Consider the following 14,950-nt stretch of genomic DNA (forward strand, 5'->3'; position numbering starts at 1 on the left):
CTTGCATGTAGTTGAGCCTTCAGAAATGTCAGAATCGCCAATGTTAACTCTGAATGGTGAGGGTTTACATTTTGTATTAATGGATGTTGAACTCGAGGCTCATATGGAAAGTAGCCATGCTCACACAGAGTGGCAAGCTGGATTTTGCATTTGACTCTTGTCAGTAAAATCCAGGAGACCTGGCAAGTCCTCATGAATCCAGAGCAGTGAGGGAGAGGACAAAACAGAGGTGTGACCCAGGGCTCTGGGCTAGTGCAGTGCTTGTCAAACTTGGCGTACCAGACAGAATGACCTGGAGAGCCTGTCAGAACCCAGATTTCTGGTCCCCACCAGAGTTTCTGCCTCATTGGGTGTGGAATGGGGCACAAGATGGTGATGTTGCAGGTGGCCAGGTACCAAGGAAGCTTTCCTCAGAGGCTTCCCTACTTGAGCTTCTGTTGTTGCCTTTGGTCATCCCAGCCTGTGATGCATGCTTATCAAAAGTCTTTTATCAGAGGCAGGAATGCAGGTTATACATTTTGACAATACAGAGTCAACAAGAGAAGCCAAGAGCAGAGCACAAGAAAGCAGGATCTTTTTTGGCAGGTTTCTAACCTTAGCTTTCTCTATTCCCAGTGCCTTTCCGGCAGTTCAGATGGGACAATCCGCCTTTGGTCCCTTGGCCAGCAGAGATGTATAGCAACGTATCGAGTGCATGATGAAGGTGTGTGGGCTCTGCAGGTCAATGACGCCTTCACACACGTGTATTCTGGAGGAAGGGACAGGAAGATTTATTGCACAGACCTAAGAAACCCTGATATTCGGGTGCTAATTTGTGAAGAAAAAGCGCCAGTTCTCAAGGTATGTCATAGTTTTATGATTTAGATTGTTACATGCGCTAGCCAAATACATCAAAGCCAATATTAAAACCTGAGTCACCTGTTAGGTTGTAAAAAAGAAACTTCTTAGCCACCCATAGAGGAAATGGTGACTTCCTGGGAACATCAGGGGTGGATGGCTGTCGCACTGGCGAATCCTGTGACCTGACCCCAGTGCTCCCGGGCTCTGCTGGCTTTCCTAACCTGTCCTTAGAGGAGAAATAAGAGGAGTTCAGGTATCTGTGAGTGGACAGCAAAGCAGAAATGTGTCCACTGTGTCACATGGGGGATGTGGAAGCGTGCTCCTGAAGAAGGGGGAGAGGCAGGTTCAAATTGCAAACCATCACTGCCTCAGAACAGTCCTGGGAGGTGGGTACTTGAGAAGCCATCCGTATTGACACCTGCTAAAAGTGAAGCCTAGCCTAGAAAAATGGCCAGTCATCGTTGACAAGATGTTCAGTCTCACTGATATTCACAGAATTGCACATTAAAACAATGGTGAGGAGATTTCCAGATTTAAAATGGAGGAATAAAGACAGCACTCTCCCCCCCGCCAACCCCTTCTCAGAGATCATCTGAAAACAAGAAAAGCAGGAAACAGAACTTCAAATAGCCATCATCTACAAAACTTAAGTGACATCTGACATTCAGACCACAGTATAGGAGGAAGAGCTGAAACAGAGACCACAGGTCAATGAGACACTTGAGAGGATGCCTGTGGTCTAAGAGCTCACATTATACTGGCCAAGTACAGTTCTTTAAAGCAGATGGCACAGCCTAATGGACAGAAGCCATAATCCTTTAGAGAAGCAAGAGAGTTGAGGCCAAAATCGTAGAGACACAGCATGTGTACAGGAAGCACGCTGATGGGGAGAGACAGGTGTGGAGGGGAAACTGCACTGCAAGGCCTGCGGCTGCCAGGACCTCTGGGCTGTGGAGAAAAAGACGAGAATATTTAGCCCAGGCATAAACATAAGGAGCATCACTTTGAACTAAAGAGGATTCCTGGTTGCCAGTGTTCCAGCCCTGTCCTCATGTCTCCAAACCTGCAGTTTCCTGGTGCAGGAAGAATAGTGGGCAGATCACTTCATTTGCATAATGTGTACATAGGTGTGTATTTATTTTCACATGTGCAGTATTTTAAAAATACAGGAGGACACCGTAAACTGTTCCCATTGTACAGTCTGTTCCTGGGTGGGGAGTAGGCATGGTCCATTGCAGGAGTACCTTTTACTTTTGCTGTCTTGTTAGAACCGTTATTTTGTTTCTTGCTACACTCATTTCCAAAGAAAAAAGAAGCTTATTTTCTTATTATTAAGAACATAAAAACAGAAGAGTGGTAAAACCAGGAAGGGACAGTAAGTCATCCTTTTGACTATACCCATTTAGAACCCTTAAATTAACCACACTTGAAACTTGAAGCTCTTGTTTTTAGTAAGACATCACCCCATTCCATTTATGTAGGGCTCTAAATTCCTTCATCAGAGAGACCCTTTCATTCTTCTGTGCATCCCTGGCTTATAACACATGCCTATGGTATCTTCACCGTACAATGTTGAATGAAGGAGTTGGTATTTAATATTGTTTAGCTGGTCCTGGCTGTTCAGAAGAGTCAACATTCCATACAGCGGTATTTTTGTGCCTTGTTTCAGATGGAACTTGACAGATCAGCTGACCCCCCTCCTGCAATTTGGGTTGCAACAACAAAGTCTACAGTAAATAAATGGGTAAGTGAGCCACTGTACCAAATGCTGGCAAAGTACCAAATGCTCAGTGTGAGCATGACTCAGTCCATTCAGTCACTCAGTCGTGTCTGACTCTTTGCGACCCCATGGACTGCAGCACACCAGACTTCCCTGTCCATCACCAACTCCCGGAGCTTACTCAAACTCATATCCATCGAGTCAGTGATGCCATCCAACCATCTCGTCCTCCGTCGTCCCTGTCTTCTCCTGCCTTCAGTCTTGCCCAGCTTCAGGGTATTTTCTAAGGAGTCAGCTCTTCGCATCAGGTGGCCAAAGTATTGGAGCTTCAGCTTCAGCAGCAGTCCTTCCAATGAATGTTCGAGACTGATTTCTTTTAGGATGGACTAATTTGATCTGGAGGGACTCTCAAGAGTCTTCTCCAACACCACAGTTCAAAAGCATCAGTTCTTTGGCGCTCAGCTTTCTTTATGGTCCAACTCTCACATCCATACATGACTACTGGAAAAACCATAGCTTTGGCTAGACAGACCTTTGTTGGCAAAGTAATGTCTCTGCTTTTTAATGTGCTGTCTAGGTTTTAATAGCATAGCTTTTCTTCCAAGGAGCAAGCATCTTTTAATTTCATGGCTGCAGTCACCATCTCCAGTGATTTTGGAGCCCAAGAAAATAAAGTCTGTCACTGTTTCTGTTGTTCCTCCATCTATTTGGCATGAAGTGATGGGACCGGATGCCATGACTTTCAGTAGCAGGACAAAAATCCAAAATTTAGACAGTGGCAAAAATCTGAATGCCCCTGTGAATGCAGGTGTGATCCTAAGGATTGTATAAAAATTAAGGTCATAGTCAAAATACTATATTACAAAATATTATATTACTAATATAATACTATATTACTAAAATACTGTAATACTATAATACGGAAGCTTCTGACTTCTTTGTCAGGAGCCAAGATACACATTTAATGTGCTGAGCATAGGCACTGTGCCCTGGCAAAACCAGTAAAGATTACTACAACTTCTGACCTTATGAAAGTGTATTTGAAAAGAGGCAGTCCAAGTACCAGCACAGCAGGGAAGCTTATTAGAATTCTGTTTTTCTAAACATAAGAGAAAGCAGAATTGTTCTTTCAAATTCATTTCCTTTTTCTTCATAGCATAAAGAACAAGGATCGAAATAAAGGGTAAGCAGAGTGAAGTAAAAAAAAGTACTTTTAATTAAGATTTAATAATAAATAGTTAATTTTTAACTTAAGAATTAAGATTTCCATTTTCTTGCTTACCAGACTGTTTGTGGATAACAAAAGAGAAAGTGTTTGCCTTTATTCTTATTTTATATGTAGGTCAAGTTGTCTTTCTTTGTACTTGTAAAAATACATATATATATCTTGTCTAAATTTCTTTGTGCCAATTTGAGATCAACATAGCTTTAGGAGTGCCTAGTGTTCTCTCCAAAAAGACAACATTCCCTTCTTAATTTTTGTTTTGTATTTTTTTAATCACAGTAGATAATTGTACTTTGTGTCTAAGTATTTTTTGGTTGATGTCAATTGTTGGGTTTTTCTCATTTGCTCTGTGTTTTTCTTGCCACTAAAGCTTATAGAGCATACAATGATTAAATAATGAATTTTATTCCTTTAGACATTGAAGGGAATTCATAATTTTAGAGCCTCTGGAGATTATGACAATGACTGTACAAATCCTATAACACCCCTTTGTACACAACCTGACCAGGTTATTAAAGGTAAGTAAGGATGTTGGGAGGTATTGTACCTTTTATTGAGGTTAACCATAGTCACTAAGAGATTGACAAAAATAAAGGAAATGACTTTCCTTTAAATGTAATTCTGATGTCAAGAAAAGGCTAATCGTATATTGACTTATTTAAAAGAAAAAATATTTTTTAAATGCTATTTAGTGACTTTAAAAGTTGGGCTTTCTTGAATTCATCTTTTTGCCAAGCATTAGACTAATAATCATGGTGTTGGTGAACCCAACAGCCACTGTAAAAGATACAGTGTTGTCTTCTGGCACAAGCTGGAACGGCTCAGATCTGGCCTCTGGATTCTACATGCTCCAACTGGAAGTGGCCGCTCTGATTTCAGGGTCCGAGTTTGGGACTGGACTATTGAATGATGTGTTTATCTGTAGTCAGATGTCCATGCCACTACCATTAGGATAGGATGTCCATTCAGGAGGCATAAAAGAGCAGTAAGATAGGAAGCAAACGTTAGTAAGAGATGGAACTAGTTCAGACATGTCCCCTCATCATTTTGACTTTTCCCAGTGGGTAAAAAAATTGTTAAGGTGTTTGCTCTAATAGTTTTCCACTAGTAGTCCCTTGATGTGAATAAAGAGTCTTCTCATCTATAATCTGTACTTAAAGTCAGACAGTTTTTCTTTGGTTGGCTTTAAATTGCCTTAGACATAATTATATGGTCTTTCTGCGGGCTACTATGATTTACACTTTGTTACATGTCACTTAACATCATTACTGTACTGTGAATTTAAATACAGGATTGTTTTACTAATTGTGTGGATTTTTTCCCTTTAGGGGGTGCTAGTATTATTCAGTGTCACATTCTTAATGATAAGAGACATATATTAACCAAAGATACCAATAATAATGTGGCGTATTGGGATGTCTTGAAGGTGAGTATCTTTGTAATTTAATACAGGTTACTGGATTCTATATCCCTTTATTTTTTATTGTAGTTTGTATGTATATGTGTATATGTTTGTGTGTGTGTGTGTGTGTGTGTGTGTGTGTGTGTATATAAAACAACCAAGATAATATATAAATAAAAATTTAAGTGCAGCCTTATTTTGGAGTATATATTCTTATGTGAATATTAGATAAGGCCATAGTTAATCTTTTTAAGTACCCAGAATTTGAATGGAACCATTTTCTCTGTTTAGTGTATTACCAACTGTGTTATGCTGCCTTCCCTGAAAATGAATACTTCAGAGTTCCACATCCTTGATGCTCTTGGCATTTGGGGCCCAATGAATCTACTGCAGGACTGGGAGGGAGGGTCTGTCCTTGCGTTGTAGGGTGCTTAGCACCCCTTCACCTCTGCTCAGTAGATGCCAGTAACCACCTTCATCCCCATCCCCCCCTTTCAATTGTGACAGACAAAAATACCTCTAGACATTGCCAAATGTTTAGAGGAAGGGAGGAAGAAGGATGCAAAAATCACCCTAGGTTGAGAACCACTGGAGTACACAGAATAATTTTGACCATTTCTTAGGATTTATAGTCATCTCTGAGCATTGGTTATGACTTTGAGTCAAGTTAGAGTGAATTCTTGGATAATTGAGATGTATTAAGCTGTTCAGCCACATTCTAAATAGCACTGAAGAATTTATAGACAAATTGAACTTTGCTTTTAGGATCCTGACAAATGGCCCTTCTTAGTGTTGTTGGTATATTTGTTCTACAAATATTTCTGGATTAAATGAATACTCAGTTCAGTTCAACACAGTGCAAAGAGTCATAAATCACAGTGTGCTGAGGGTCATAAATGATGAAAAATGATCCCTTCTGGTTGGAGGGAGAGCAAAACAGAGGATGGCCTACATACAGAGGAGGTTACGTACAGCTGGAAAACCAGGAGGACTGCATGGGGAGAGATCATTGAGCAGGGCTCAAAGGCTTCCAGCAGATAGATTGTGGGAGGGCATTTAGGAGGACGGAGTGAATAGCAAAGACACAGAAGAGGAAAGTACGTGCTCATTCAGGGCCAGCTGAGCAGTTTTGTATAATTGGAGACCTGAGTGAATATAAAGGAGTAGTAGCAGTTTAAGGATGAAAAAATGAGATTCATTTTCCACAAAGTCATGAGCTGTAGGCTCCAGACTAGGCTGGTTTTTTTTAGCACTTACTAAAGATTCTTAGATGAGTTTAGAGCAAGAAAACTGTCTAACTAGCTGAAGTCCTGGTAGAGTCCTGCTATCTAAATGGGAGGTAGTTCTACTCAGATGGAGTACTACGCTGACATGCATCATCATTGGCATTTTTGTGTCCCTGGCAGTGTCCCATATCCAGATATGAGACCTTGAGGTTTTAAGATCAAGTTATCAGGCAAAATAGACATGACATTAAACAAAGGTACAGAAGTCAGGAGTGGTTTTAGGACCATAGGCTCAGAGTTGAACAGAGCTGCATTCTGACCTTGGCTCTGCCACCTGCCAGCCAAATGATCTCCATAATATTCTTACCTTTGTCTTTATTCCTAAAATCTGGGTCTTAACCTATTTCTTGGTAATGTTAAGGGGATGTTTGAGAAGTATTTATTGTAATGACTGACACATTATAATTAGGTTGTTGCACTAATACCGTGAAATAACATATTCCTCTGGAGTAGGGTGGGAACAAGCAGGGGTAAAAAAAAAATATTTTGAATAATTAGATATTTAGGCCTGTGGATAAGAGTGATGTTTTCTCGATGGCTCAGTGGTAAAGAATCCGCCTTCAATGCAGGAGACACAGAGGTGCAGGTTCGATCCCTGGGTCAGGAAGATCTCCTAGAGGAGGAAATGGTAACCCACTCCAATATTCTTGCCTGGAAAATCCCATGGACGGAGGAGCCTGGTGGGCTTCAGTCCATGGGGTTGCAAAGAGTCAGACACGACTGAGCGACTAAATACACAGGAAGAAAAGGAAGGGACAGAGATCAGTGCTTGGCTTCCGGGTTAGTGTCAAAGTGTTACAGGGGAGATAAGAGGAAAAAGGATTATTGGGGGAAAGGGACATGCTGAGAAAGGTAACAGATTAGAGCTTCTGTGGGATATCTGGGTAGAGGTGTTTGCTGGGCAGAGGGCTGTACAACCTAATGTACGGATGAGAAAGCTGGGCTGGAGAAATGGTTTCGGCTGTCATCGTCTGTGGATTATAATTGGATCCATGAGAAGGTAAGTTTCCAAGAGATAAATCTATACTGAAAATAGAAGAAACCAAATCATCTCCATTTCAAGAAATTTTAGAAAAAGAAGCCAAAAAGATGTATAATAAAAAAAGGGGTAAGAACGCTCAGAGCCAGTGGCAGCTCACGGACTAAATGTCTCAGAAAGGAGCTTGTGGTAAGCTTGGCTAGCCTGCTGAGAATGTGCACGAGATAACAGGATGGAGTATGCATGTGGGTCCAGTCAATGAAGAGGATGGTGTCTGAGAAGAACAGTTTGTGCCAGATGGAGTGGGTTGAGTAGTGTTTGGGAGGTGAAGAAACAGAATTTGAATAGAGACAATCTTTGATGATATTTGACTGGTGAGATAGGCAGAAGAGGCAATGACTGGAGAAGATTTAGAGATGAAAAGGTTGGAGGGTTTTGTTTGGGTGTTAAGGTATTTTTAAGATGGGAGAAATTTGATCATGGTTCATGTTTATGGGGAAAAGCCAGTAAAGACATAAGAGGGTAGATGATGGTTCAAGGCCTCCAAGACGCAAGAGATGAAGCGGTCCAGGTCCAGCAAGAAGGGGCACCTTTTTCCTTGCACCGGGAAGAACAGTAGCAGAAAGTTAAGGGGATTTTGTTAAGGCTTCTCTTTTTTAAGGAGTAGAGGTCAGAGTCATGTGCTGAGGGCAGTAAGAGGTGGTGGTGGCAAGGTCAGAAATATGAGGAAAGTAGAGATTTAACAAAGATGTCGTGGGAAACTGAGGAAACAAGTTCCAGGCGGTGTGAGTAACTGTCCCATTTATAGTGGGAATGCTGTCAAGGATTCCAGAGGCCGCTATGACCTACCTGTGCGTTGTCCACGTGAATGTTGATGTTATCCAGGAAACAAGCAAGATCGCAAGATGGGTTGCAAGACGTTGAGCCAGGCTCAAGTTGCCAGTGAATGAGGGACGGTAACCACAGAGGTTACTAGATGGCAGTGAGGAAAAGGGGGTACAGTTTACTGCAGCTGAATGATACGGGCTCAAAGAAAGAGTTTTTACATAGTGATGGTGGAATCATGGTCTCTATATGCCATTAGGGAATTACGGGATATAGAAGAAGACATGGAGTCACCCTTTGAGAAGATGGCTGGTGAGATGGGACCCTCAGGAATGAGCCAGGTTGCTGTTAGGAAGAAGAGGTAGAGGGAACATTCTGTCTTGTGGTTCAAAATTGAGATGAGCTGATTGGAAATGCTCCATGGCACCAGATGAAGTTTGGAACATACCTTTGGGGAGCATAGGTATTTAGGGAATGAATAAGAGAAATTTAAGATTGCTGCCTATATTATACCTGTTATCTGAAGATAGCTTCATAGTTCTTTTAAAGTGCTTACAAACTGCTTTTTGTTCCTTCAAGATTTTTTCCCCCTTCTTTTGACATTGGTTACAGATAAGTGTGGTGGTATGTTATATTAATATCAGCAAAATTAAATTACAGTTTCCAAAAAAAGAGCATTTTGTGGTTCTTTAATTTAAAATTTTACTAGGAGGTAGTTATTTAAAGGTAAACGCTTTAAGATAAAAATGTTTGATGACATTCTTTCTGAAACATATTTTAATCTCCATTTTATTTAGGCAAATGTGTAAAATTTTAAGTAGCTAAGTCAGAGTCAAATCAATTGACCACTTAATAGTAATAATTATCGTACTTTCTTTTTGATGTATAGGCATGTAAAGTTGAAGATTTGGGCAAAGTGGATTTTGAAGATGAAATTAAGAAAAGATTTAAGATGGTATATGTACCAAATTGGTTCTCAGTAGACTTAAAAACAGGGGTAAGTTAGTTGATATTTGTACAATTGGGGATAGTTGAAAATTTCTCATATAGCTGAGAATTAAGTATTATTAGTTGTGGAGTCCTGTGTCTTTAAGTTTGAAAGGAGAAGGTTTTATGCAGTTTAAATGCCTTTTCATATCCCAGTATATTAAATTGTAGTTGCATTGAATCACACGAAACACATTTTGATTCTGAATCGGTGGCTTAGCACTCTAGTCAAATAGTGCAAATAAATAAGGATTTAGAGACTTACTTGAAGAATGTATTCAAATAGAATGCCACTAAGCAATTTTTCTCTTTTGACAGATGTTGACAATTACTTTGGATGAGAGTGACTGCTTTGCTGCTTGGGTTTCTGCAAAAGATGCTGGCTTCAGCAGCCCCGATGGGTCGGATCCAAAACGTGAGTTTGTGTCCTTCCTTCCCTGCCTCCTTCCAAAAGAGTAGGTAGATCTGTGCTGGTTTTTTGCTATATGCTCATCTTTTTTGTTTATAAACAATATTTGGGGTTTTTTAAAATTATTTTTCAAGAAATCTATATTATTCTCTCATATGAAAATGGAAAATATTCCGTTTTACGTGTTTTGGGATCTTGAGTTTTCTCACAATGTATGACTTAGCTTTAACAATTAAACATGCAGCATACTCTCTACCCTTAAAGCATTCTGAAAATCTGTTAGGTAAGGATAAGTGAAGCTAGGAAACAGTTTTTCCCCCTCCAATTAAAAAAAAGAATTATTGAAGTATAACTGACATATCATGTGTTGGTTTCAGATGTACAGGATAGTGATTCAGTATTTGTATATATTGCAAAATAATCACAACAGTAAATCTAGTTAATAGTTAACATCTGTTGCCATGTATAAAAAGTTTTTTCTCTTGAGACTTTTTAAGATCTACTCTCTTAGCAACTGTAAAATGTGCAATACAGTATTAGTAAATATAGTCGCCATGCTGTATGTCACACCCCCATGACGAATATATTTTATAACTGGGAGTTCATACGTTTTGACTCCCTTCACCCACTTTGCCCATTCCATTACTCCTACCCCCAACATCTGGCAACCACCAATCTATTCTCTGTTTCTATGAGCTCTGGGTTTTTTCGCTTTTTTGGTTTCAGATTCCACATGTAAGTGAGATCATATGGCATTTGTCTGTGTCTGACATATTTCGCTTAACCATGAGGCCTTCAGGGTTCATCCTTGTTGTCACAAATGGCAAGACTTCATTTTCTTTATGACTGAATAATATTTCTTTATGTGTGTATCACATTTTCTTTATCCATTCATCCATCAATGGACAATGAGGTTTTCTGTAAATAATGCTGCAGTGAACATGGGGGTGCGTATATCTTTTTAAATTAGTGTTTTCCTTTGCTTCAGATAAATACTCAGAAGTAGCATACTAGGTATGATAGTTTTGTTTTTGAGGAACCACCATACTGTTTTCTACGGTGTCTGCACCAACTTACGTTCCTGTCAGTACTGCACTGGGGTTCCTGTTTCTCCTCATACTCTCAAACATTTGTTTTTTATCATCTTTTTGATTAACAGCCATTCTGACAGGTGTGAGGTGATAGCTCATTGTGGTTTTGATTTGCCTTTCCCTGGTGACTAGTGATGTTGAGCATGTTTTCATGTACCTGTTGGGCATCTGTATGTCTTCTTTGGAAAAATGTCTATTCAGCTGTTCTGCCCAATTTTTTTTTGCTATTGAGTTGTATGAATTTTTTATATAATTTGGATATTAACCCATTTCAGATAAATAACTTGCAAATAATTTCTCCTATTCAGTAGGTTGCCTTTTCATTTTGTTCATGATTTCCTTTGCTCTGTAAAAGCTTGTTAGTTTGATATAGTTCCACTTACTTACTTTTGCCTTCATTGCCTTTGCTTTTGGTGTAAGATCCAAAAGAATCACCCACCAATATTATTGTCAGCAAGCTTATTGCCTGTGTTTTCTTCTAGGAGTATTGTGGTTTCAAGTCTTACATTCATCTCTTTAGTCCTTGTTGAGTTAATTTTTGTGTATGTTGAGAAGAGACTTATCTTCATAAGAGTCTCTTATATTTTATTAATTATATCTTTGATCAGTATTCTTCTAAGATTGTAGCCTGTAGAAATAACTGATATATGTACAAAATATAGTGGCTTTATATGGAAATAATCCTTTAAAGAATACAATTTCTGTTGTTGGTTATTCATTTTCAAAGAATAGCTATATCTGAATAACCAAATAGAATATCTGTTTGCTTGATATTATCACTGCTTTAAACATTGTAAGATGAAATTTTAATAGACTTTGTGAAATATGTAAAGTCTTGCTTTTAGACATCCTTGGCATTGGGTTAAGAATGTAACATCAGAATATGTGGAAACTTTTCATCTTTATTGCTTTCCCTCTATTTTTAAGTTAAAACTAATGTTTCTCTTTTCTGTTTTTTTTTTTTTTCTTTTTTAATTGACTCTTTTGCAGTGAACTTAGGAGGACTTTTACTCCAGGCACTCCTAGAATATTGGCCTAGGACACATGTGAATCCAATAGATGAAGAAGAAAATGAAGTAAATCATGGTTCGTATTTTTATATTAGGATAATTGGTTTTAAAATTACTCTGAAGTTAAGGATATTTAGATTGTTATCCTGAGAATTTAAAAATAATTTTTTTTAAGCATTTGCTAAAGTATGACATAATAAATAGTTGTGGTATGCCCAATTTATTGCCCTCCCTTCTGCATGCTAAAGAATGTCCATCCGTTCTTAACTGAGATATCAAAGAACTTTTAATTAATGAGACTACATAAGGTATATGGAATCAATCCTGTGTATTTAGGTGACCTTTGTCCTTGAAAGTAGGCAGCTTAGCAGGTTTATTCTAATGGTATTTCTCAGGATCTTTGTGGACCTGCTGGATTTACCTCCAAAGCTAGCTATTGAGCTGCATTGGAAAGCCAGGTTTGTGCTTGTGAGGCATGCTTCACATTGGCCTGAAAGGTAGATATTCCCTAGTCTGATGATCTACCTGATATTGGCTCAAAAAACCAGCTCCCAACTCAGAAGTGCCAGGGTAAGTGACTGAGTATGTGTAAAGAATTAATGTCATTGAGGACATTCCGAAGCTGTGTGTGCCACGGGCAGTGGCAGTAACTCACTGTGCGGTACTGGAGAATTTGGAACACATGAATTTGGCTCAGTCTGATTAAAGAAAGGAGGGGGAAAAAACTTAAAATATCACAGTTGATATATAACCTTGAGTCCCCCCAACTGAGGACTTGCTCTGCTAAAGATTCTCTGAAGATTGCCTGTTTGTGGTGGTCAGCGGTGATGAAGCCCTCCTGCCAGAGACTTTGTTGTGCCTGACTGATTCATCCAGAATAATTTTTGGAGTGTAAATCTGTTTTGCAAGGATGGCATGCCTCTCTGTAAGCCAGTGTCCTGATGTCCCCGTCAAAGAGAGAGCACTGACCCCACATATGATGGCGTTTCTTTTGTCACCTGGCTCTCTCCATTCCCCTTCTGAATTGTACAGTGAACTGTGAGCCAGAGTCAGTGGAAAGATCTGCTCACAGAGGGTCAAGAAAGCTAGGTTCTGCTATGGGCTCTGCCATTTTATCAGCAGTGCAGCTGTGGGCATGCCATTTCCTGTTCTTGACTTGTCTTTCTCCATCTATAACCTGACAGGGTGCCCTCGGAGGCCTAAGGAGCCAATAAAGACTAAGTAATCAAAACAAAAGGCTACAGGCAGCATCTCTTGAAGGCAGACTTTGGTTGGGGGAGTAAAGAGTAAGTCACAGGAAACGCCAAATCATCCTTAAAATCAAATTGATATAGTGAAGGCAGGGCAGGACTGAGCCAAGCTCAGGACACGGCACACACTACCTGGCTGGTAATCCTGCTGGACCTGCACGACAACACAGTGGACCCTCAAGCTGCTTGGGTTATACGTGGTGGGCAGCTCGAGTATTTGGAGGCCTATAGTGAGTTGTAAGTGAAGATAATAGAGATAGATGGGCATGGATCCCTCCATTCAGGGACTGGCATTCTGGTTGGACAAAGTGCCGCTTACATCTGCATTGTGTGATCAGAGTTGGTGCTCTGAGAGAGTGCTGTTGGGTTGCAGAGGGCGAGATTGCTTCCAGATTCCTTCAGAAAGTGGTTATGAACAAGGGGGAGTCAGCTGCAGGGAGCTGACTGAAATGAAATCTGCAGACAGCAATAAAAATGAGTTTATGACCTCTTTGAGATTTTGTTTTTCACTAATACCATTAGTTGTGGCTGCCATTAAATACAAATTTTTTTTTCTGATACAAATTTCTCTGTGCTTGGTGTTTTACCAATCCCCACCCCACCAGCACCAAAGAAAAGAGCAGATCATCGTTTATAAAGAGACTGTTCTAGACTGCCCTGTGGCTGAAGTAGATGGTTATGTTTTTGTTTTAAATCTCAAACATTAATCTCCTCTAAAATGTAATCATTTCTCATGAGGTATGTCGCACATTGCTGTATTTCTTATTTTCAGGAACTTAACTTTCTTTTTTACCTTTATTTCCATCTCTAGCTGACTTACAGGACTTTCTGACTTTAAAATCTTTCAATGGTTGGGTCCTGTGGAAGCAAAATGTTTAGAATCTGTGTTGTTAGCACTGACTCTGGATACTGACGCCATCTGTATCTTTGCCTAGTAAATGGGGAGCAGGAGAACCGAGTACAGAAAGGAAATGGCTACTTTCAAGTGCCCCCACACACCCCTGTGATCTTTGGTGAAGCTGGAGGTCGCACCCTCTTCAGGTATGGGTAAGAAGGGCTAAGAGTGCATCCTGTTTGCCCTGAAGTTTTGATTCAAGCAAATGTCTATTAATTTCTAGGGGTGTCTGGGTTTTGGTTTTTCACCTCCCTGAAATAGTTAAGTGTCTGATGTTATTAGACCCCATCTTAATTGAGAGCTGAGCCTCTAGTGATAAAATGAGGTTGATACCTTGTGGAGGTTGATAACCTTGCCTCAAGGCAGCTTCTTAGTGGTTTCTGCAGGAAATGCTTTTTCTCACTTAACCAGCAAGACTGCCAGGGTGAGGGGACAGATGACTTCACTAGCTTCACTAGAAGTCCCCACCCACAGGACAACATCTCAGTAGATAACTTCCCTCAGACCAGGCCAGGGGAGATGGACTGGGCTGCTCCTGGGAACTGTCGTACCCAACAGTGGCTCGACCTGAGGCGCAAGGCAGGCCTTTGTGAGGGCCTGCAGGCAAGTGCTAGACTGGCTTCACCTCCAAGTTGCCAGCCAAGGCCCAGGAAATGTCGTGGGAGAAAGCCATGGGCCAGTAGTAAGAAAGCTATTTGTCTTGCCCTTGAGAGCAGAATTCTCTTCCTTGATGGTGATTTCCTGAGAGGGGTTACTGAAAACATCCTGACCCCATATTGTGTGTGGAATCCCATGCACCATAGCACTTCTGGGCAACCTCAAGTGCCTTGCCTACACCCAGCTTCCTGTCCTCACCCAGGGGCCCCAACAGGCAGCCGTAGTGTATGTCTGGCCTCGGAATCGGGGAGCCTGAGTTTCACAGCTTGCTTTCACTCTTCGCAGAATGAGTCATTCTGCCTGCCTACTACTTTATTTCCTCAGTTGTCAATTGGGGGTTATCCGGAATGAACTCTATAAGGTCCCTCCCTCTA

General features: G+C 40.4%; 1 protein-coding gene across 2 annotated transcripts in view; it reads left to right on the forward strand.

The window, feature by feature from the left end:
• Nucleotides 1–14,950, forward strand: part of WDR48 (WD repeat domain 48) — a 51,162-nt gene that overhangs the window by 29,217 nt on the left and 6,995 nt on the right. For both annotated transcript variants that reach the window (XM_025272323.3, XM_006067341.4), the window contains exons 8-15: nt 616–840; nt 2,510–2,584; nt 4,201–4,303; nt 5,114–5,211; nt 9,167–9,274; nt 9,583–9,679; nt 11,755–11,850; nt 13,960–14,065. In XM_025272323.3, coding sequence (XP_025128108.1) covers nt 616–840; nt 2,510–2,584; nt 4,201–4,303; nt 5,114–5,211; nt 9,167–9,274; nt 9,583–9,679; nt 11,755–11,850; nt 13,960–14,065 — 908 coding nt within the window. The remainder of the gene's footprint in view (nt 1–615; nt 841–2,509; nt 2,585–4,200; nt 4,304–5,113; nt 5,212–9,166; nt 9,275–9,582; nt 9,680–11,754; nt 11,851–13,959; nt 14,066–14,950) is intronic.

This window comes from Bubalus bubalis, chromosome 21, assembly GCF_019923935.1.
Source record: "Bubalus bubalis isolate 160015118507 breed Murrah chromosome 21, NDDB_SH_1, whole genome shotgun sequence".
Taxonomy (NCBI): domain Eukaryota; kingdom Metazoa; phylum Chordata; class Mammalia; order Artiodactyla; family Bovidae; genus Bubalus; species Bubalus bubalis.